This window comes from Polyodon spathula, chromosome 1, assembly GCF_017654505.1.
Source record: "Polyodon spathula isolate WHYD16114869_AA chromosome 1, ASM1765450v1, whole genome shotgun sequence".
Lineage (NCBI taxonomy): Eukaryota > Metazoa > Chordata > Actinopteri > Acipenseriformes > Polyodontidae > Polyodon > Polyodon spathula.
Window position 1 is genome coordinate 1,716,098 of NC_054534.1, and position 25,014 is coordinate 1,741,111.

Below are 25,014 nucleotides of genomic sequence, written 5' to 3' on the forward strand. Positions count from 1 at the left end.
GGTAATATTTGAACAGTAGAGATTGCAGATGACATCTTTCAGTGAATGTTGCAGTGCGGAAAGCCAGCACTACAAGTCTGAGGTTGGTGATGAGTCCTAATTCTCTACACACACACACACACACACACACACACACACGCACGCTATATTGAAATACAAAAGTCTGTTCAGACAATCAGTGCTATGCAGGAGAGTTGCATCCATTAATAGCAGCACGAGGCAGTCATGTGAGCCCATCTACAGCCAGTCAGATTAGTGTTGTCACATCACTTTTGAAAGCTGCATAGATTGTAGTCGTGGAGACAATGTCATACTCTGAGCATCATGTTGCAATCTCCTTAAACACTGTTTAAAATAATAACAAAAACAACAACAAAATCTTCAACCATGTCAACTTCAAGCCCTATAACTGGGACACACTGCGTGCAATGAAGTCTGGCAGTGGTGGCGCTGAGAGCAGCAATGCTGATAGCAGCACGGGGCCCTCCAACAGTGGCGGTGGCGCTGAGCACTCTGGCAGTGGTGGCGCTGGCAGCGGCAATGCTGACATCAGCGTGGGGCACTCTGGCAGCTGTTCCTCCTTCTCCTCCTTCCCCTCAGTTGACTGAGAAGTGCCCCCACTCCCCGCAGGCGGGGCACCAACTGGAGACCTCGAGAGTGCTAAGGTAGGCGTCCCAGCAGCCTTCCTGCCGTGTAGCTGGCAAGGGTGTGGGGTATTCCAGCAGTGGTGACGGTGGCTCTGGAGCTGAGATCGGCTTCTTTGTAGCTGTTCCTCCTCCTCTTCCTCCTCTGGGAGGGGGCAGTTGAACACAGAGCCCCCACTCCCCCCAGATGAGGCACCAGCCTGAGGCCTCAGAAGCACTGATATAGGTGTCCCCGCTGCCCTCCTCCTCTGGCACTCGGGCGGGCAGCACCTCCCTCGCTTGCCTCAGGGACTGGCTAGTCTCCCTCCTCTTCTTAATTTTCTTTTCTTTCTCTTTTTTTCAAACTTGCAATATTGGTCTCAGGGGTGCTGTCCCACTGTGACACCACCTGTGTCAAGAGAGCATCACTGGACAGGCTGTTAGGACCAGTTGCAGAGAAGCACATCTAATACAAAATAAAACACAGAAACAAACACTAACAAAATGCATTAACAAAATAAGAGATGTAAACAAAAGGTCTACAAAACACACACGGAAATGTAAACAAATAGATGGGACAAGAGAAAACCTCTACCTCTCAACAACATCAACTCTCAATCAATTCCCAACAGCCATGATCACCCTCTTTATACACCTGTGGCTGGAGCCTTCATTAATTATTTAATCATGTATTCAATTAATAGCTCCAGCCACACTCCCACGTGTTTTTATAGGGAGCAATTTAACTCTCTCCCTGCCAGTCTATTATTCCCCACATCAACACAGACACAGGTGCACCAGCCTGCCGCTCTGCCGCACTGCCACACTGCCGCTCTGCCGCTCTGCCGCACTGCCGCACTGCCGCTTCCGCACTGCCGCACTGCCGCTCTGCCGCTCTGCCACACTGCCGCACTGCCGCACTGCCACACTGCCGCACTGCCGCTCTGCCACACTGCCACACTGCCACACTGCCACACTGCCGCTCTGCCACACTGCCACACTGCCGCTCTGCCACACTGCCGCTCTGCCACACTGCCGCACTACAGCTCTGCCGCACTGCTGCTCTGCCACAATGCCGCTCTGCAGCTCTGCCACACTGCCGCTCTGCCACACTGCCACACTGCCGGTCTGCCGCACTGCTGCTCTGCCGCTCTGCCGCACTGCCGCACTGCCACACTGCCGCACTGCCGCACTGCCACACTGCCTCTCTGCCGCTCTGCCACACTGCCGCTCTGCCACACTGCCGCACTGCCGCACTGCCACACTGCCGCTCTGCCACACTGCCACACTGCCGCTCTGCCGCTCTGCCGCACTGCCGCTCTGCCACACTGCCACACTGCCACACTGCCGCTCTGCCACACTGCCACACTGCCACACTGCCGCTCTGCCACACTGCCGCTCTGCCACACTGCCGCACTACAGCTCTGCCGCACTGCTGCTCTGCCACAATGCCGCTCTGCAGCTCTGCCACACTGCCGCTCTGCCACACTGCCACACTGCCGGTCTGCCGCACTGCTGCTCTGCCGCTCTGCCGCACTGCCACACTGCCGCACTGCAGCACTGCCACACTGCCTCTCTGCCGCTCTGCCACACTGCTGCTCTGCCGCTCTGCCTCTCTGCCACACTGCCTCTCTGCCACTGCCTCTCTGCCACTGATGCCGCAGATTCCTTCATCCATCGACGTTCTTAAAGCAGTCTTCACACAAAGTCTTAACTTAGAATACCTTCAAGAATTCAATTACATCCAGACATGAAGACTTCTGGACGAAATGTTTGACCTTAAACGTATTAGGTTTCTTTAAATATTACTAAAATAATTCAATAAAACCTAATGGTTAGTAAACAAAGTTTATTATTGAGGGAATAAGCGAGAGAAATAAGCATATACCACCAGCTGACACAAAACTCATAGGTAACAGTGAATTTATCAGATGCAGTAAAGAAATAAAAATAATAAATCTTATTCATCTTCCACATCTTCAGAAATGTCTCCCTGTAACTCAGTGATAACTGATGAGTGTGGATGTATGATTATTGCAGTGGCAGAAATAATGGTGCTGCATGCAAGGGTAATAATAAAACACCTATGAAGTATGGGGACCGGAGATGCAGAACATTGACAGGCAACGCAATCAGTCCCACTGAAGCCAAAGAGCTGTAATGAGAACAATTTGAAAGACAATTCAAGGAAGCTTTCCACACCCCCCATGACAGGAAATCTATTTGACAAAACGATGCACAGGAAAGGCTAACAGCACTCTGAAGACACAAACAAAACCAGAGGAATGCAGATTACAGCACTGGAACCAGCAGGCCCATAAACAGCAGCGTTCAGAGAACTGCGAGCGAGGGATTCTAATCCCTGGTCTGATATGTTTTGCAGTTCACAAAAAAATAAACATACTGATAGCAATCAAATGGTTGTGCGCCAATGATTTATATATCATTTTTAAATATATGTATTTTTAAATGGTGTCATAATATCCCACCCTATCAGGTTCCATGATTGTGTAACATCTCATCTACTCCACAGGTTCGAGGAAGTCCTTACCTCTACCCACATACTGTATAGTGAATTCCTATAGTCCATTCAGCCAATCAGAAGGGTACATTTGACAGTGCACCCAATCAAAATAGCATTAGGCAGCACCAGTCGCCGACCTACAGCCAATCACTTCTGTACTGTTACGTGACACATGCAGAGATAGTGGTGGTTGCAAGCTATGTGTTAGAGGCCTTCTTCAACTCTTTTTAAAGAAATAAAAAGCCCAACAATGTCAAATTGAAACATTGTGAATCATCATAGCATTGCTTTAGACAAACAACCGAACGATTGAAGTCTTTGTCAATGTCTATCTATAACGTTGCCAGAGATTTCTCATCAAACGTTTGTCAAATAGTTTTATAGTAATTTGATGACGAACAAGAGTTAGAATAAAGTAGTTACACCTATGCAGAACACCACTGAAAAGCCATCGCAATGGTTTACTTGCATATTAAAGGGATGCTTTAAATTATATACGTTTTCATAGGAATTCATTTCAATCTCTTTACAAAGCTTTCAAAGGTTTTTCAGAAGGAGTCCCTGTGGTTTAAAAATACACATTACTTAGTAAGCCAGGGAAAGAATGAAGCCAAAACAATACTAGAGAATCAAATAAAATACACATAAGAGGATAGTAAAGGGAGGAATTCAATATTCTCAGAGCTTTTGATTTGATTTGAGTATTCCTTTAAAATATCTGAAAACATATTATTGAACTTAACTTTGCCACAACTACCTTTCAAGGAACTTCTTGGTTTCCTCTCCCCATTCAGCTCCTGTGTTACCTGACACGTGCAGCATGGAACGTGAGAGTCAGTATTACCTGTTACACATGAAAATAACTTCAAGTGTTGTAGCAGTCAAAATAAAGTCTGCAAAGCAACAACACTTTCAATGAGCTCACTGGTGCTGTGGCAGAAGTCCTCTTTCCTCTGCAGTCTGCTTTGTAACGCCGGGGGACTTGGAGGGATGGGTTTGATGGCTGTCTAAATCGATTACACTCTCAAGCTGCTCCCTGTTGGCAGTAGCTGTGAGGTCATGTGCGAGGAAGGTGAAGGGTTAAACAGCTGGTGCGCAGTGATGTGTGGGAGCCCCGACGCCTGTACGCTGCAGCTCCATCCGAAAACTGGGCTGACCAGCACGCATCAGCTCCAGACAGAGCAGAGAGACAGAAAGGCTGGCTGTGGAGCTCAGCTGGCACAGCACCTGGGCTGCAGGAAGACAGGTATACAAGATCGTACACAGCTGCAGGGCTTATCACATTCCTGCCGAGCCCACAGATGTTTGCCATTCCTTTATGCCTGCATTCAGTGCTGCGGTTAGTAAACTCCTCACATCGACATGCACCAACACTGCCATCTAAAGCATTCCAGGAGTAAAGCTAGTTTATCTAACCATTAACATTATCATGCCTGTCTGTCTGAATGCTGTATCTCTGTGATTTCAAGCTCGCTATTGAGTGTAGCAGCAAAAATTGTAATAGCAAATATTTTACTGGGATAATAAATCTGCAAACAGCTTAGTTCAGGATATATACCATGTGTAACAGGCCCGGCTACAATCAGTTTAGGATGGTGAGGGCCAGTAGACCTCCTGGAGGAGCCACCATTTAGACACATACTTTTAAACATTGTCATTTTGCAATAATAATATAGTAGGTGGCAATTAGTGTTGCTGTAATATAATATGTGGAAATGGGTTTATTGTGTATATTTTTGGAGCTGATTTGTTTGATTAATGGATTATTTACAGACTCGATTGAGACTTTGCTTCCTGCTAGGGTTGGTTGAGGACAAGGGCAGCAAGTGATTGGCTGTTCTGGTCCTCAATCAGCAAGTGGGCGGGTCTTGACCGAGTGTCCTTCAGCATAAAAACATCTGGTGGAGATCGCTCTGGGAGGCTGCAACGCCATGCTACAGAGGGGAGCTGCGCAAGAATGACAGCTGCACAACCCTGAAACTGCAAGCGCTGCTTGTGAAGGCAATGCCCAGCCAAGGCCGTGTGAAGCAGCAGGAGTCGTCGTGTGACTACCGGCTCATCAGTAGGTTAGTTTAGGGGATAGTGATCTCAAGTAATGTATAAAGAGGGTTACGTAGTGTAGCCGGTTCCTGGAGTGGGATGCCTCATTTATAAGGCTAGTGCTCACCCTGTGTGGCACCTTTTATTTGTAGATTTTGTACTGTTTATTTGTAGATGTTATTTTGCCTTTTGTACAGCTTGCTCTTTGTTTCCTCTGTGCATTACCATCACTGGTAACATCACATGACCCCTTTGTTTACTTTCTTTTGTATGACTACATCCTGTGCGCCTGTGCTGGCGTTTCAGCTCCACCTCCCATGTCTCATTCATATCAGCGGTTACACACACAGGTGACACAAATACATTGTCACAAGGCTTATAGGCAATTCCTTGTGCAGCAAAAGAAATGTATCTGCATATCCATGTGTAAGTTTACAGACAGCAGCACAGTCTGCATCTTTGTTGATTTTTTAAGCAATATTTCATTGGCCATGTCATTTTTGTCAACAACAGCTATCATCTGAAGAGGCTCCAGCATGGCAGCATCAGGAAATGTACTGGATTGGGGTACAAGGCAAGACAGAGACTCCATTAATCCAGATTCTTCTGGGAAAATCTGTTTCCATCTCTGACACTGCTCTGTCTAGAATGTTTATCACAGGTCTCTTTAGTGTCAGCCTGCAGTCAGACTTAGCAGTGCTTGCAGGGTCTGAATGTCCTAGTGTTGAAAGCACAACAGAATCAGCTGTCTCTCTGTAGCATGCACATCTACAATACACTACACTACAGTGCTTATTCCAGAAATCTTCATCTTGACAGGGATTTTTTAATGCATCTACTGATGCATTTATCACCTCACCAGCACAGATCAACAGATTGTGACTGAAGAGCAGCATTGGCTGGATTTAAAATACCAAGAATATGGACTAGGAACTTTCTACGAACAAAGGAGCTGTGTCTCTTCAGCTGAGAGTCAGGATGCTTCAGAGGACTACAAAGATCAAAAAATCTCTTTGCACATGGTTCACTTTGAATTGCCCGCACTACTACTAAGTACAGCTGATGGTTGTAACAATGTATGTATGGAATGTGCCTTCCTAGTTTTCTTTGCAGCAAAGCCTGCACACCTCCATTAACCCCACTCATCACTGATGCACCATCGTAGCACTGGAGAGGTGTTGAAGTATTGGAGTTGTAATGTATTCTGCATCCAACTGATGCAGTTCAAGCAAGCCAATCAGATGCTCCTCAGGTATTTAGTCAGTAACAAATCTTACCATGATGGACAGATTTTCTGCATTGCATTTTTCTCGTGTCCCATCACTTTAGATACAGTACCCACTAGAATCAGAATGCATTTTTTTCTCTTTAATTTGATTAAGAACCATTTTAGCTAATGTCTCTATCACCTCATTTTGTATATCTTTTGATGTATACTTTGCATTTGTGGTATAGTCTTTACTATCTCTGCATCTTTCTGTAGACTGTATTCAAATAGCTTTCTGAAAAGCCCAGTTCTTAAACCAGATGTGAGCTTAAACTGAGCGCCAGTCTAATATATATATATATATATATATATATATATATATATATATATATATATAATATATATATATATATATGAGGTGCTTTGCAAGTACTGTATCTATATTCAAGCATATGAGCCAAATAGAAAATGTAAAATGCATGGATGAAATTAGAAAATGAAATGGAAGATAATATATGCATTTGTAGCACGCAACTTCACTCTCTTGAAGAAACCATGTAGAAAAGTGGATCTGGAGGAGCCAGAGGGAAATTTGGCAGGGCCAGGTCCCCTGGCACCCCCCTAACGGCAGCCCTGATGTGTAAACATGTACTATTACAGCTGTAGATTATTATTAGTGATAATAACACAATATCACGACACACATGTTTTTTAGCATTACAGTAAGACAGGGTGGATTGATGTGCTGAAATTCCACAATGGCAGAGGGGGTTATGAGTCCTGACGCCACAGGCCACCACCCCCAGCTGTTATAATACCCCCGCACATCACACCACCTGGAGTAATCAGCATGTCTTCATATAAAACAGCCTTTAATCATTCATAAAAACATGTTAGCTGGACACCTGAATACTAATCACAAGGACTAGATCATCTTTAATTGGTCTATGCTTTACAAACTATCCTAATAGGTACAAAGAGGCAGGAACTTTTTATAATTCTTTTAGCGATGATAATACAATTTATTGTGTATATCCCTAAACTTAAACTGAAAATCCTCTTCAAATGACACTGTACAAACATTACAGATTCAGGTTTTTAAACTGCGGAGTCCCACATTGATGGGACAGCAATGTCATGTTTCCCACACGTTGATATTTGGGAGTATTTTTTTAATGAATTTAGTGCAGTTATCAATAATCATGCTCCATTAAAATATATAATTGTCCCTGATTCACTAGTGAAATAGAAGGCAAGTTAGAAGCTCAGGACCAATGTTGGGCTAGAGCACAGAAAACAACATCTGAACACGACTGGCAACAGCTTTGTACTCTGAGAAATAAGCGTACGAATAGAATCAAGAAAACTAAATTTGATTAATTTCCTGAGACTAACTACTGATAATATGAATTACCCATGAACATTCTGGAAACTTGTGACAAACATACAATGTGCTATGATCTCATCAGCTCTGCCTCATCAAGTTACATGTAATGACGGTAGTTAGACTGGGAGTAAAGATATTATTGATTGTTTTAATAAGCATTTTATTAGGGCCGGTCAATCATTTGATAACTCTGTAACACATTTGTCAAGGGATTTGCTGGATGCCAATACTCAGTCACACATTGATTCTAACTTAGACAAACTAAGGGAGGATCAGACTACAGCTACATTTTATTTCGAACTATAAAAACAGAGGTAGTTAAATTACTAATGAACCTTGATCAAAGAAGTCTGCTGGACCAGATAATCTGGAGCCATACTTCTTAAAGCAGCTAAGATTATTGCTCAACCACTAACTATTGAATCTTTCTCTTCTTGCCAATTCAATTCCATCAATGTTGAAATCTGAATATGTTGCCCTTGTTTTTAAGGGAGGTGAACACTCAGGTCATAATAATTATAGACCTGTATCTGTCCTACCAGTTACTGCTAAAATATTTGGTAAGTGCAATTTAACACAGTATAACACAGAATAATATCTTGGCAGGACATCAGCCTGGATTTCGGTCAAAACATAGCGCCCATATTGTTGTTCTTCAAGTTATCAATGATATATCAATCGTTTATGATGACGGGAAATATGTTATTTATTACTAGATTTATCCAAGGCTTTGGATTCAGTTAACCATACTGTTCTCTGTAGAAAATTAGGTTGCCTGGGAATTAGTGACACGGCTGTGGATTGGTTCAAGGACTACTTAACAAATTGAACACGAGCAATAAGAGCTGATGGGACTATTTCAACCTTTTTATCTCTGTGCAAAGGGATTCCTCAGGGTTCAGTACTTGGACCACTACTATTTACTTTGCATATAAATGTTTGGGATGCAACTTGGGTACTGCAAATTCAAGCATACATCTATATGCGGATGACACTATACTATATACAACTGGTTATTCCATACAAGCTCTTCAGAGAGACTTGCAGAGTGCATTTGATACTGAGCAAAAACAACTACTCCGAGATAGATTACTGCTGAATGCGACTAAAACTCAAACCATGCTATTTTGTTCTAACTGGAAGAAAATTAGAAATCAGACATGGGCTATTACTACTGGGTATGGTGAATCACTTAAGAAAGTTTCCTTCTATAAATATTTAGATATATTGATCGATGAGCTTCTTGCATTTAATTATCACATTGATAAACTGCTTTCAAAATTAGGACCTAAACTAGGTTTCCCTTTTAGGAATAAGAAGTTGTTTTTTGTTTTTTTCCTCAGGCTAGCAGATTAAAGTTAGTGACTGTTATTATCCTACCTGTTTTGGTCTATGGTGATTTTATCGATCAGTTTGCTTCCAAACAGTCTTTGCAAAAATTGGATGTAATATATAATTCATGCTGTCGTTTTGTTTTAGAGTGCCCTTTTTTGACATATCATTGCCAGATGTATACAACACTAGGATGGCTCTCTGACAAATCGAAGGCTTCATCCCTGGTATTGCTTCGTTTCTAAAGGCATTAATGGTATGATGGCTCCTGATTATCTTAGTGCTTTGGTCGGAAAGGTCGATCCCGGCTTTAGTTTGCGATGTCATGATTCCGGTAGTTTGGTAGTCCCAAGGATACGGACACAATCAGGAGAATCAGCTTTTTCTTATCGACTCCCAGAAACCTGGAACACTTTTCCCCATGGTTTAACAATGGAGTTTGATAGCCTCTCATGTTTTGGTTATAAAGAGCAAATTCGGGATTGGCTTATAACTCCTTGCCATTGCTTTCCTTTTAGTCCACATGAAAATAAAATAAATAAATAATTAAATAACACTGTGTTGCTGCTCCTGTGTTTGTTTGTTGTTATTGTCTAAGGCTGGACCACACAAATATTAATTGTGTTGTTTTATGTATGATTGTGTCTGTGTATGACAGGACCCCCTTTTAAATGAGGCCTCAATGGGTTAATTTCCTGTGTAAATAAACAAATAAATAAAAATACTATGCACTTCCAGTGTGTGTGTGTGTGTGTGTGTGTATGTGTACCACACGCGTGTAAGAGAGAGAAACTAGTGCCAACTGAAAGAATAGGTCAAGGCAAGCAGGAACGTGATTTTGAATGGTTAAGATTTACACTATATTTTGCACTTCCACTTTAAGAACTTGACGGCATAGAAAATTAGACTTTAAGAGGACCTCTTTGTTCTGGAATGCTTCGTCTGAGTGGTGCCATGTACCCAGGATGTAACTATCCTAACCTGCTTAGGCTCATGTGTGTGGCTTTAGCACCATCTAGTGGATGGCCTGCAGATTCCTAGAAATGGCAGTGGTCTAATATGAATAAAATTGCAGTGTTATTGCAAAGACATATCAACAGAGCTGAGACCAATTGTTATAGCTCAGATTAAAATTTATTTTAGAGGGACACCTACTTAGTTTGTCTGGTAGGAAGTTGTATATTATATATATATATATATATATATATATATATATATATATATATATATATATATATATATATATATATATATATATATATATATATATATATATATATATATATATATATATATATATATATATATATATATATATATATATATATATATATATATATATATATATATATATATATATATATATATATATATATATATATATATATATATGGTGTATATATTTAGTTAATATATAGTAAGTAACCTCTTTATAAACTAGTAAAAAAAGGCCAGCTAACATCAGTTACCTACTTCAGGATTAAAATGTTACATTTTTTAATTAAACATGATTTATAATAAGGTGATATCTACAGTGTTCTATAGTATAAGAGTCTTTTCGCAAGAAACTCTTACACTGTAAGAGAGGCGTGGTCAGCTGTGCACTCTAACGTCTCAACACAACATCCCAGGTGCTATCAATTTCATTTGAATCAACAAATACAAATAAGCATTCAGCACTTGTTGCTTTTGGAATTATGAAACTAAGAAAGCATGCTTGCATACTCATCACTGTCAGCATACAGGTAATGTGGTTAGCAATAAAAGAACGCCTCACTCTTCACTGTCAGCATACAGGCAATGTGGTTAGCAATAAAAGAACGCCTCACTCTTCACTGTCAGCATACAGGTAATGTGGTTAGCAATAAAAGAACGCCTCACTCTTCACTGTCAGCATACAGGCAATGTGGTTAGCAATAAAAGAACGCCTCACTCTTCACTGTCAGCATACAGGTAATGTGGTTAGCAATAAAAGAACGCCTCACTCTTCACTGTCAGCATACAGGCAATGTGGTTAGCAATAAAAGAATGCCTCACTCTTCACTGTCAGCATACAGGTAATGTGGTTAGCAATAAAAGAACGCCTCACTCTTCACTGTCAGCATACAGGCAATGTGGTTAGCAATAAAAGAACGCCTCACTCTTCACTGTCAGCATACAGGCAATGTGGTTAGCAATAAAAGAACGCCTCACTCTTCACTGTCAGCATACAGGTAATGTGGTTAGCAATAAAAGAACGCCTCACTCTTCACTGTCAGCATACAGGTAATGTGGGGAGGCAATAAAAGAACACACCACTTCACTGTCAGCATACAGGTAATGTGGGGATTAATAAAAGAACACATCAATCCTCACTGTCAGAATACAGGTAATGTGGTGGGGCAATAACAGAACACATCAATCCTCACTGTCAGCACACAGGTAATGTGGGGCGCAATAACAGAACACATCAATCCTCACTGTCAGTAATGTGGTGGGGCAATAACAGAACACATCAATCCTCACTGTCAGCACACAGGTAATGTGGTGGGGCAATAACAGAACACATCAATCCTCACTGTCAGCACACAGGTAATGTGGGGCGCAATAACAGAACACATCAATCCTCACTGTCAGCACACAGGTAATGTGGTGGGGCAATAACAGAACACATCAATCCTCACTGTCAGCACACAGGTAATGTGGGGCGCAATAACAGAACACATCAATCCTCACTGTCAGAATACAGGTAATGTGGGGCGCAATAACAGAACACATCAATCCTCACTGTCAGCACACAGGTAATGTGGGGCGCAATAACAGAACACCTCACTATTTTTATAGTAACTAGTATAGAGTGGAAGTCGATGGAGTTTATGAAGAGGCTGTGCAATTGCACTGGTGAGACGGCACCGTCGTTCAGTTTTGGTGAGAGGAGAGCAACTAGACTAAACCCAGGTCTAAAGGGTATGAGTTAGGAGGCTAGTCTGAGGGAGGTGATCCCGTGGAGCTTACAAAAAAGAAGGGGTAAGGAAGACCTGACTGTAGGCAACCCCAGTCACTGCTTCAAGCACAGAGACCAGGACCAGAGGACACATGTGGAAAAAATAGAAGGGTTAGGGAAGACCTGACTGACTCTGTACCCTTCATCCCCACACCGATTGGCTGCCACTGTCACAGACCGCAGAGGGAGGAGTGTTGAAATGAGAGACCAATTCTCATTGACTTCAAACACTTTGTTTGCAACGAATTCTGCCTAATATTTGTAAAAACGAAAGACACTATTCAGCTATTACTAAAATTAGAAAGAAGACCATTTTTCATGCATATCCTAATACGAATTCGGGAACACCCCCAATATATAATGAACCCTTCTTATAACAAACACCCGTTTTTAACCATCCCAACAGCAAGAACTGATTTTTCCAATGCAAATTAGCCCTATTAGAACGATCACGTACAGGAGCAGTCATCTTCATACAAACTACAACCAGGCAACGAGCATGAGGAGCAATCTATGATGGAAAGTTTTTCCCTAGAGAAAGGACGTGTAATTACTGTATTCGGCATGTAAGTGGACATTCTTTCCTTTTTCATTTCTTTACTGTTTTCTCTTAAACATGACACAGGGAGGAATTAGTGGTGGTGTAATTTACAGTGCCGAGAAAAAGTTTGTGAACCCCAATATAACTATGGAAATTCCACAGGTTTACCATGATAGCCTTCTTGAATCAAGTCTTTTCTTAAATATCCAATGGGGTTTATATTAACCAATTCTTTTGAAACAAAATGATGTATGAATTAGACAAACAATGAGTAATTAAGATTCACGGTATGTGAAAAAGTAAGTGAACCCCAGGTTTTATCAGCTCAATTAAGGGAATAATTAGAATCAGGTGTTTAAATAATTAGGTAGATCTTCAGGGGTGAGTTTGGGAGGCCCCACCCTATATAAAAATGTGATTTGTGGGGTTTGGTCTTCACCATACAGGTGTGTGGAAACACATCATGCCACAATCAAAAGAAATCTCTGCGGACCTCAGAAAAACAGTTATTGATGCTCATCAGTCTAGAAAGGGTTACAAAATCATTTCTAAGGATTTGGGGCTCCACCAATCCACTGTCAGTCTACAAATAGAGAAAGTTCAAGACCAGTTACTCTACCCAGGAGATTCCTACCAGAATCTGTCCAAGAACAAACCAGAAAATCATCAAGGAAGTCACAAAGAACAACAGCGTAACATTCAAGGATCTGCAGGCCACTCCCTCCTTGGCAAATGTGAGTGTTCATGACTCAACTATCAGAAAAAGACTGAACAAAAATGGTATTCATGGAAGGATACCCAAGAGGAAACCACTGCACTCTAAAAAGAACATTGCTGCCTGTCTGAAGTTTACCATAGAGCACAGAGATGATCCACAAGACTTCTAGAACATTGGCTGCAGAAGAAATTCCACGTTTTAGAATGGCCTAGTCAAAGTCCAAACCTAAACCCCATCGAAATGTTGTGGCAGGACCTGAAGCGAGCTGTCCATGCAAGGAAGCCCTCAAATGTCACCGAGTTGAAGCAGTTCTGTAAGGAGGAATGGGCCAAAATTCCTTAAAACCGATGTGAGAGACTGACTAACAGTTAAAGGAAACGCTTAGTTGAAGTCATTGAAGTCAAGGGGGTGCCACCAGTTAATAATAATAATATCTTTATATAGCGCCTTTCATAGAGGACCACCATCACAAAGCACTTTACAGAGGTAGGCTGTGAACTGTGCATTATATGCAGTGTCACTTGCAATAGGACATTGACATAACATCTCATCTGCAGGATGGAGCATAAGGAGGTGAAGTGACTTGCTCAGGGAGTCACAGTCACACAGCGAGCCAGTCAGAAGTGAGATTTGAACCTGTGACCTTCTGGTTACGAGTACTGGACTTTAACCACTGGACCACACTGCCTCCAAACAATTCAGCTACTGAATGTAAAGGTTCACATACTTTTTACACATTGATATTGAATGTTGAATCATGGATACTTTTTCAACATTTATTTATCATGTTTTTATGTCATTTGTTTAATCAGGTTATCTATCTATTACTAGGACTTAGATTAAGATCTAATAAGATTTAGGTTTGAAATATGTGAAATATTTGAAAATCCTAAGGGGTTCACAAACTTTTTCTCGGCACTGTATATGTGGAAACGGGTTTGTTTTGTGCGCTTTTTGGAGTTATGTTTGATCAAATGATTGTTTACAGATGGGCACTCGATTGATACTTGCTGCCTGCCTGTCTTGTTTGTGTCCTCTGTGCGTTACCATGGTTGGTAGCATCACATGACCCGTTTGTATACTTTCTGTTTTGTGTTTAATAAATCCTGCGCGCCTCTGTCTTGCAATGCGGTTACCCACACATGTGACACGATTACCTTGTCACAATACCATTTCAATGTTAATCAATGTGAATAAATCTTCACAAAGGTACTATATATCGATGATCAATTCAAATCTGCCTTTTTGTCATTATTCTGATACAGAAAAATGCCAAACCCTATTATAGTGAACACCCTGATAACGAACATTTCTCCAGGTTCGTTATAGTGAAGTTAGCGCACACACACACACACACACATATATAAAATGTATCTTATGAAGGAACAGTAAGAATGGTATATTGTATGTTGGTTTAAACTGAAACACTGCAATAAGTTAAACAACTTGTTAGTGGGCATTTGTTGTAATATTTACTGTGATGGCAAGTTTGGTTTGTCACTTATTTGAATAAAGTGGATTTCTGCCTAATGGCTTTGTGTTTTTGGTGCAATAATACAAATTTATTTTAGTGTTTCCAATAAGAATATTAACTTAAAACAATACAAAACCATAAATGAATCTGTCTCTAACTACATACTAGATTTCCCGGGTCTCAGATAGCACCTTATATAAGCACCAAGACAATTGTATTTGCGATCTGTGAAACCAGACGTTAATATATGAAGTGTTTCACACACTTTTAAATGTCTAGTCACATATACCGAATACTTTCTCCATGCATGTGTATTTTTAAAATAAAATTATTTATAGGGTGCAGAAGTATTCCATACAGCAGTGGTACTCAAATCTGGCCCTTGAGATCCATCCAAATCCAGAGTCCTAAATTAGATAATTGCCTCTTAGAAGGATCAATTAACTTTTTTACAACCTTCTTGGAATATTAACCTGGACTGGAATGGATCTCAAGGACCATGATTGAGTACCAGTGCCATATAGTGTATATGTTTACAGATTATCTCCTTTGTGAGTTCTCTGATGTCCTTTAAAAGGATCTTAGTTGCTTAAAATTCTCCCGCGTTCAGTACAGATGTACACGTTTTCTTGTGTGTCCCCCCTCTGGTGTGCTTTAAGGGGTTGGGACTGCTTAAAGCTGCTCCCACATTCACAGCAGTCATATGGTTTTCGTCTCTCCTGTGTGACATCGCTGGCGTTTCTTCAGTTGCATGTAAACTCGGAAACTCTTCCCGCAATCACTACAGTCATATGGGTTTTCTCCAGTGTGAATTCGCCGATGGAGTTTAAGGCTCCTACACCGACTGAAGTTCTTTCCACATTCACAGCAGTGATACGGTTTCTCTCCGGCATGAACGCGCTGGTGCACTTTCAGATCCCTGGAGGCCTTGTATCTTTTCCCACATTCAGCACACCAGTACGGGCTCTCGCCTGTGTGAATTCTCTGGTGTATTTTCAGGTCTCCCGACTGCTTGAAACCTTTCCCACACTGAATACAGTGATACGGCCTCTCTCCTGTGTGGGTTCGCTGGTGTTTTTTAAGATTTCCTGGCTGCTTGAAACTCTTCCCACAATCGTAACAATAATACGGAGCTTCTCCTGTGTGAGTCCTCTGGTGGCTTCTGAAGCTCCCTAGCTGGCTGAACCTTTTCCCGCAGTCAGCACAGTGATACGGCGTCTCTCCTGTGTGAATTCGCTGGTGAACTTTCAGGTCTCCTGACGCCTTGAAGCTTTTCCCACATTCGGTACACAGGAAAGGGGCTTCTCCTGTGTGAATTCGCTGGTGTATTTTAAGGGTTCCCAACTGATTGAAACTATTCCCGCATTCAATACAGTAATAGGGTGGTCCTCCTAAGTGCAACCTCTTGTTTTTCTTGAGGCTTTCCAAGTCATTGAAAATCTTATTATATTCATTACTGTGCAAAGAGGCCTGGTTTCTCAGTATCTTCACGTATTCTTCTCTGTGTGCCATCTTTGTGTGCTTCTCCAGATACTGGGCACCAGTAAAAGAGAAGTTGCAGTGAGGGCAGGGATACGAGCCATGCTCTGGTTTAACATCCACTTCAGGACAGACGATAAACAGAGAAAGAGAGAGAGAAAAATAAATGTTACAGCACATTTCACTCAGTTTAGCTCACATTTACACTGGTTATGTCCAATGTTAAATCAGTAACCAACATTTCATCCTTACAGAATCAGACTCCTATTGTAGAGCAGTTTCCCCCATTCCAAGTTTTAAAATGAGCCTGGTTGGCACAGTGCATAGGTAACAAAGCTTTGGCTTGTCCTATAAAACCAGGAATGGATCAAACTGTTTCCATCCCTGTTTGGACATTCTGAATAGTTACATTATAACCCTCAGCGGTCCATTTAACACTTGTTAGGCGCGTCAGGTCCAATCTATTTTCACACGTGTTTATTTTATATGCGCTGTTTAAATTTAGTTTTTTCAGAGTAAAACAGGTTTAAAAGGCACTGAATCACAAAAGGACACTCAGTACTGTATCTCCAGCCAACCCCCACCCCTTGTTCACTGTATTTCACCTCTTTATAGATGTGCCTACTGATAAATCCTCTCCTGATCACTCATTTTATCACCAAACTCCTCAATAATCCGATCCAAGCCATTATTTTATTACTATAACAACTCAAAAACTTTGCAAAAGTCTGTGATATTCTTTGAGCGCTGGATGCAGAAGCAGCTACCTCCTTTGTCCGTTTTATACTTGTTTCAGCTCTCAATACTCTTCAATGGGTTGGTTGTGACAGCATGTAGTTTAGTTTAGCGCGTAATGTATGCGACACGGAGACGAGATTGAACTTCACTGAACTTTATTAGCACATTCCCCCCTGTTGACAGAGGAGACTAGATCCTGGGTGCGCCCGATACACAGCTCTGACACAAGCAACACTGTTACAGACCTTTACTATTACACCATAACAAGCTGGGTTAAATAAATAAATCATTCAGACGAACAACAGTGCAGGGCTCTACACTTAGATTTTTAACTACTGGCCCACTGAGCAACTGTTTTTACTGGCCCGGTGCAATTTTACCTGGCCCAATATGTTTACATATTTTTTCATGATGGTTTTTATTTTCAGTATGTTTCTAACTGTGTGTGGAAACCAAAGAGAGCCCACGACTCAAAAGAAAATGGCTAAACGAAGCCTTTCAATATATGTTACTTCAGCCATTAAACATGCATACATTTGAGTGCTTGTCAGAAAATGAAAATACTACTAAGATTTGAAATTGTATGTGCACAAATGATACTCATTCTTTCATAAGCAAACAGCAACACTAAAAATGAATTATAATAATCCTAATTAGGGATCCGTGAGTCAGTGTAGTCGAAAACACGATTACTCCAAAATAAACTATTCGAATAGCATATTACATATTCGAGTACACAAAAAAAACCTTACACATTAGCTACTAGTAGAAACGCATCTTTTTTTTTTTTTTTTAATGCTGACGCTGATGTTATGTCAGTCTTAAACCCGTTGTCATTTGCATATTAAACGCAAGGACCGTAATTAATTATGCAATGCTTGTAACAGCAACATTCTACAGTAATCATATTCTGTTTGAAATTGTTGCCAATTCTATTGCCTTGTTTTTAGCCAATGTTAACAGATCCCTGCTTGAGCTCCTCTGTAATGACTGTACACGGCAGCTTCTGCAGCTGTTGCTAGCCGGTCGTGAAGCATCTTCCGAGATCATGGCAAGTGCTAAAAGAAGTAATCCAAACTTGGGTAACATTGAAATGTAATTTAACGTTATGATGAATATAAAGACATCCTAAATGTTAAGCAGAACAACGCAGTGACTAATAAGAAAAGGCAAGATATTTGGGAGTTGGAAAGGAGTTTCTGTGAATGAATGGAGCAACGTCAACATTTGCACTGACCATTAAAAGTACAACCAGGTATCCTTGTTTTGAATTATTTACAAGTTATTAAAGAAACAAAGTAACCTGACCTTGATTTATCTGATGTCAGCACTTGATGCCTAGTTGTAATTAGTAATGAAAACTATTGTAATGTTGGAATGTACTTTCTATTGTTTTCGCCGGATCCCAAATCAAAAAGTTGGACAATTCGATGGCGTATCTGGGTATCCATCGGGACATCTTACTGCGAGACTGGATATGATGTCAACAAAATGTTGAATTCACAACAAATAAAGCTGCTGTTTTATCTGCAAGTTTGGGAAACTGACGCCAAACAAGACAAAATGTTACTTTTTTTTTCCTCTGTCATAATGAAGCCTCCACTCTAAATGTTCCTTTATGATTTATTGATTTCAGTGCTTTCCTTTTGGCTTATTGTTTGCTTAGTTGTAGAAAACCCGATTTGTAAAAGATTTGCCATGTTGTGGGAACGAGTACCAACACAGCACTTAGGTACGCAGTCTCAGATTCTGACTGCACAACAAATATGACGTGCAGCAGGAAAGTTAGGATTAGTTTGTAACTATGGTTTTAAAAAATGGTTTCTAAATTAGTGTTGGCACATTGGCCCATTTTCCTGGATTCATGAAACGGAAGCAAAACTGGGCAGACACATGGCAAATGACATTTAATAGAGAAAAGTGTAAGGTATTGCACGCAGGAAATAAAAATGTGCATTATAAATATCATATGGGAGATACTGAAATTGGAGAAGGAATCTATGAAAAAGACCTAGGAGTTTTTGTTGACTCAGAAATGTCTTCATCTAGACAATGTGGGGAAGCTATAAAAAAGGCCAACAAGATGCTCGGATACATTGTGAAAAGTGTTGAATTTAAATCAAGGGAAGTAATGTTAAAACTGTACAATGCATTAGTAAGACCTCATCTGGAATATTGTGTTCAGTTCTGGTCACCTCGCTATAAAAAAGATATTGCTGCTCTAGAAAGAGTGCAAAGGAGAGCGACCAGAATTATTTCGGGCTTAAAAGGCATGTCATATGCAGACAGGCTAAAATAATTGAATCTGTTCAGTCTTGAACAAAGAAGACTACGCGGCGACCTAATTCAAGCATTCAAAATTCTAAAAGGTATTGACAGTGTCGACCCAAGGGACTTTTTCAGCCTGAAAAAAGAAACAAGGACCACGGGTCACAGATGAAGGTTAGATAAAGGTGCATTCAGAGCAGAAAATAGGAGGCACTTTTTTTACACAGAGAATCGTGAGGGTCTGGAATCAACTCCCCAGTAATGTTGTTGAAGCTGACACCCTGGGATCCTTCAAGAAGCTGCTTGATGAGATTCTGGGATCAGTAAGCTACTAACAACCAAACGAGCAAGATGGGCCGAATGGTTTCCTCTCGTTTGTAAACTTTCTTATGTTCTTATGTTCTTATATGCACTATATACATTATACTAGTTAAATGTAACCGGCCCAGTCGGTTCTGTGGTGCTTCATAACTACCGGCCAAAAATCCAAAGTTCCACAATTTTACAATAATCCTTTTGTATGGACTTCAGTTTCCCATAGACAGATTTTCATATAGTATGTACAGTGGCTTGTGAAAGTACTGACCCCCCTTGGCATTTTTCCTATTTTGTTGCCTTACAACCTGGAATTAAAATTGATTTTTTGGGGGTTTGTATCATTTGATTTACACAACATGCCTACTACTTTGAAGATGCAAAATATTTTTTATTGTGAAACAAACAAGAAATAAGACAAAAAAACTGAAAACTTGAGCGTGCATAACTATTCACCCCCCCAAAGTCAATACTTTGTAGAGCCACCTTTTGCAGCAATTACAGCTGCAAGTCTCTTGGGGTATGTATCTATAAGCTTGGCATATCTAGCCACTGGGATTTTTGCCCATTCTTCAAGGCAAAACTGCTCCAGCTCCTTCAAGTTGGATGGGTTCCGCTGGCGTACAGCAATCTTTAAGTCATACCACAGATTCTCAATTGGATTGAGGTCTGGGCTTTGACTAGATCATTCCAAGACATTTAAATGTTTCCCCTTAAACCACTCGAGTGTTGCTTTAGCAGTATGCTTAGGGTCATTGTCCTGCTGGAAGGTGAACCTCCGTCCCAGTCTCAAATCTCTGGAAGACTGAAACAGGTTTCCCTCAAGAATTTCCCTGTATTTAGCGCCATCAATCATTCCTTCAATTCTGACCAGTTTCCCAGTCCCTGCCGATGAAAAACATCCCCACAGCATGATGCTGCCACCACCATGCTTCACTGTGGGGATGGTGTTCTCAGGGTGATGAGAGGTGTTGGGTTTACGCCAGACATAGCGTTTTCCTTAATGGCCAAAAAGCTCAATTGTAGTCTCATCTGACCAGAGAACCTTCTTCCATATGTTTGGGGAGTCTCCCACATGCCTTTTGCCGAACAAATGTGTTTGCTTATTTTTTTCTTTAAGCAATGGCTTTTTCTGGCCACTCTTCCGTAAAGCCCAGCTCTGTGGAGTGTACAGCTTAAAGAGGTCCTATGAACAGATACTCCAATCTCCGCTGTGGAGCTTTGCAGCTCCTTGAGGGTTATCTTTGGTCTCTTTGTTGCCTCTCTGATTAATGCCCTCCTTGCCTGGTCCGTGAGTTTTGGTGGGCGGCCCTCTCTTGCTAGGTTTGTTTTGGTGCCATATTCTTTCAATTTTTTAATAATGGCTTTAATGGTGCTCCGTGGGATGTTCAAAGTTTCGGATATTTTTTTTATAACCCAACCTTAATCTGTACTTCTCCACAACTTTGTCCCTGACCTGTTTAGAGAGCTCCTTGGTCTTCATGGTGCCGCTTGCTTGGTGGTGCCCCTTGCTTAGTGGTGTTGCAGACTCTGGGGCCTTTCAGAACAGGTGTATATATACTGAGATCATGTGACAGATCATGTGACACTTAGATTGCACACAGGTGGGCTTTATTTAACTAATTATGTGACTTCTGAAGGTAATTGGTTGCACCAGATCTTATTTAGAGGCTTAATAGCAAAGGGGGCGAATACATATGCACGCACCACTTTTCCGTTATTTATTTTTCAGAATTTTTTTAAGCAAGTTAAAGTAAGTTATTTTTTTCATTTCACTTCAACAATTTGGACTATTTTGTATATGTCCATTACATGAAATCCAAATAAAAATCCATTTTAATTCCAGGTTGTAAGGCAACAAAATAGGAAAAATGCCAAGGAGGGTCAACACTTTCGCAAGCCACTGTAGGTTTTAAAATATAAAATGTGGGACACAGTACACATCCAGTTTTACTTGCAATAAGTGGAAAAAACATTTATGTTGCATATTCCTTAACTATGGAACAACAGAGACAAACGGGGTTTCCGCTTACTCTTGCAAGCACATGTGTGATCAAGTGTAAGTTATGTCATTTAATGGTGCAATAACCATACATATCAAACAACGACAACAAAACTCCACAATCACATGATCACAGTAAAGTATTGGAATATTTAAAACATGTGGCACGTTATTACTATCGCTTTTTTTAGTCATCAATAAGTAGCCGATATTATTTTAACTACAAATAACACAACACAACTCAGAAACTACTACAGTACTATGCAGTAAACTACGATTGAAAAAAAAAAAAGAGTCGTAAATTTAAACCTAATATTTATGGTATTTTTGAAAGAAGAAAAAAAACAGCACTAATTATATCCGCATAATCATGTGTCATTCTTAATGTTTTGAAAGGTAAAAACAGGTTTCTCAGTCGGACAGAAATGATAACGCTATGGCAAAAATCTACTTTCCCCTCCGTGGAATGGCGTCCATGCATTGCTAGGGAGTACATCATCCTGTAACACAGACTTCTAATCTACTCACTGACAACCACAGATACAGAATATTATATATGCGGACAAGTACTCCCACATAGCGCAAGCATGTGCATGACTTGTCCTGCCTCGCCTGCAGGGTTGCGAGGATCTCCGTTTCTTTCCCCGCACGACCCCGCTCCCACCACCACGCTGTGAAAAATTCCTGCTGAGAACCCTGCACAGCACTCTGTATATATTTAAAGAGATTTGAATCCCAATAAGGCTCACGTCCTTTTACTTACGCATCACAGTGCTATTGGTCTGTGACGTTTCCTCTTGTTTAATATCGCCTTTGTCGTCTCCAGGGCTCTCTGTTGTTATGTACCCAGGACTATCAGCCACTCCTGTCACCTCCTCCTTGATCTGAACACTCCAGTCCTCTGAGACAACACATTTCAAGGGTGCGGATTGCGGCTCGCTGGACTCCTGTTTGATAAAAAAAGATTCCATCTCGGAAACGTCCTTCATGCGATGCTAAAACATTCCCTCTTCAGAACCTGTGTGAGGATAAATGAGACATTCCTACAACTGGGAAAATACACAGTGGGAACTTGTTCCTTCAATGCTGTACTGTGGGATGTGCTGCACAGTACCCTGCTGCATGTATTGGGACACCCTGTTCAGGGAGTACAGTACATGTGTGACATTACTACAAGAGACAAGGCAAGGTGTTTTGGTTTGGGAAACAAATTGAAAAATATAAGAGTTATAAGGTGATATTCTGAAACCACACTTTTTGTTGATTCTGAGGATTGCATAAGAAAAGCACACACCAGTGAACACTAACATGTAAGTGTGGTTTCTGAGTATGGTTAATAATATACTGTGGACTCTTGTAGACACTGTAGATACAGTACGTTTTGGAATACATAGTAACTGCTTCAACATACGATAACATCATTACAGTGGGTTCTTTGACACGTCATGTAAGAAAGGTTAGGAGGAGGCCATTCGACCCATCACAGTTTAAGTGGTGTCCTGGTTACCGTAACAGTACTATGCAGTACACAAATAAGACAAACATACGATGCTGTGCGACTCCAGCCGTGTCTGAATCAGCACTACTGAACTGTGCTTGACGTTACTGTGCATGTTCCTTACCTGTACTCGCCTCGGCTTTGTCGCTTTACTTTTCATTTCTCTTCACGTTCTGCTTTCCACCTGTCTCAAGACTGTATACGACTTTTCAGCCAAATAAATATATGAACAAAGTAAAAGCACAGAAAATAATTAAACCTGACACGCTGCCTACAAACAACTAAACACAGTTATCTGTCTCTCCCATAAAACAAGCTTCACGCTGGCCCGCCTCCCAAAAGACTGACGAGGAGGTCAGCCAATCAAACCCTCCTTTGGAACACCGTCAGCCAATAACGTGTTCGGTTCATTGCATCCCAGTTTTTTTGTTTTGGAAGGATGGGAGACATAGAAATCAAAATAACACTAGAGTGGTTATTTGTGTTATTTACTTTGGCTGGTAGAATTTTGTGTTTGGAAAAGTAACTGCTGTCTGGGCTGGGCAGCGTAAAAGATACGGTAAAGCATGAGGAAGCAAAAACACGAGGAGGATCGATGCTCATTGACTGAAGCTTGTTAAATGAGCTGTTTCCAGGTCAACTTGAAATTCAAAGAGCAGCCAGCGTCACATTTTATTTGGATTTATTCTGACTGTCCCTTGAGTTTTTATGATACACGGTATGCATACAGGCATTCTGGGTGTTTGTTGCAATCACTCACATACTGTGCTTTTCAGTGATGGCCTGTGATAAGTCTGTATTATGGTGCTTGAGTCACTATTGGCTGGTTTCACAGACCCGGATTAGCACTTTGTCTTGGACTGCATTGTGTTATTTTAGGTAAGACTAGCACTAATCGAGTTATGTGAAACGAGCTGTATGTTTGTAGTTGTAATTGCCTGCCAAGTAACTTTACACTAGATCAGCCAAAGTGTCTTTATGGAAGCAAAGATGATTTTGGCTCATGTTTCCCTTTGTTTTACTGGCAATACACAGCAGCTCTGTTCTTGGTGATGGCTCTTACTTAGGGAAAACACTTTAACACATGCTGCTGGTGAGAGGTTTAGCACATGAACATGCATTTATGCATTTTATTGTGAGGTGGCATTCAGACACAGAATCATTAGCAATTTCTAAAAGGACTTGGGGAATGCCAAATAAGAACAATCAAACAGATTGCATAAACAGAAAGCTGCTGACTCTCCCCTCCATCATGTGCTTTGGTGCACTGGTTATTTGGCCATGCAGCTGTGCTGTTGTTCTTTCTGCCTTTGTGGAACCTGATGGTCTCCAGGCTAATGCCATTGCAATGCAGTGGTTATAAATCCAGTGTCACTGGTGCAGTCCCTGTGCCATGGTACAGAATCAAGACAAAAAGAGGCACAGTACAGCACACTTCTTGAACTTTATTTACACTGCATGGATTGTACATTTCTCAGTGCAATATAGAAATATACTGCAATTACCCCAACATTGGATGTGAATATAAAAAATAATTAATTCAATCAAGATTAACATTTCTCAATCATGAGCATAACAACATTCACAAAAGAGCTTTATCTTTTTGTGTTCCAGACTTTATTTTCATGTTGACTCTGAAAGCTGTTTTGCCTGGCACAGAACTATTAATTAATGCTAACCACCTGGCTCCCTGTCCATGCTCACTTCCTGTGCTGTAGGTGTTAAAACCTAGTGAGCTGCACAACCAGACTCAATGCTGACTCTATGTTGTGTCAACTGAATGTCTATTACATTGCTGCTCTAAATAATGTGAACAGGGTAAGAAGACTTCATCATTAAATGTATGGGATCTTATTTTGAAGCAAAAGCAAGACAAATAAATGTT

At 41.0% G+C, this 25,014-nt stretch overlaps 1 protein-coding gene across 3 annotated transcripts; it reads right to left on the reverse strand.

Moving 5' to 3' along the window:
• Positions 1-23,451, reverse strand: LOC121307352 (zinc finger protein 239-like). 3 transcript variants are annotated; one of them, XR_005948351.1, is made up of 3 exons: positions 23,254-23,451; positions 22,395-22,649; positions 1-1,089 (listed from the first exon to the last, which is right to left on the reverse strand). XR_005948351.1 is itself a non-coding variant. In XM_041239636.1 (3 exons), exons 1-3 carry the CDS (start codon positions 23,287-23,289, stop codon positions 15,529-15,531), a joined length of 1,122 nt encoding a protein of 373 aa, XP_041095570.1. In that variant the 5' UTR covers positions 23,290-23,451; the 3' UTR covers positions 14,815-15,528. The 3 variants fall into 3 exon arrangements, 2 of the variants coding, with proteins under 2 accessions (XP_041095570.1, XP_041095514.1); XM_041239636.1 differs by lacking the exon at positions 1-1,089 and adding an exon at positions 14,815-16,430 and having other exon boundaries at positions 22,395-22,578; XM_041239580.1 differs by lacking the exon at positions 1-1,089 and adding an exon at positions 14,815-16,430.
• Positions 23,452-25,014: the final 1,563 nt, after the last annotated feature.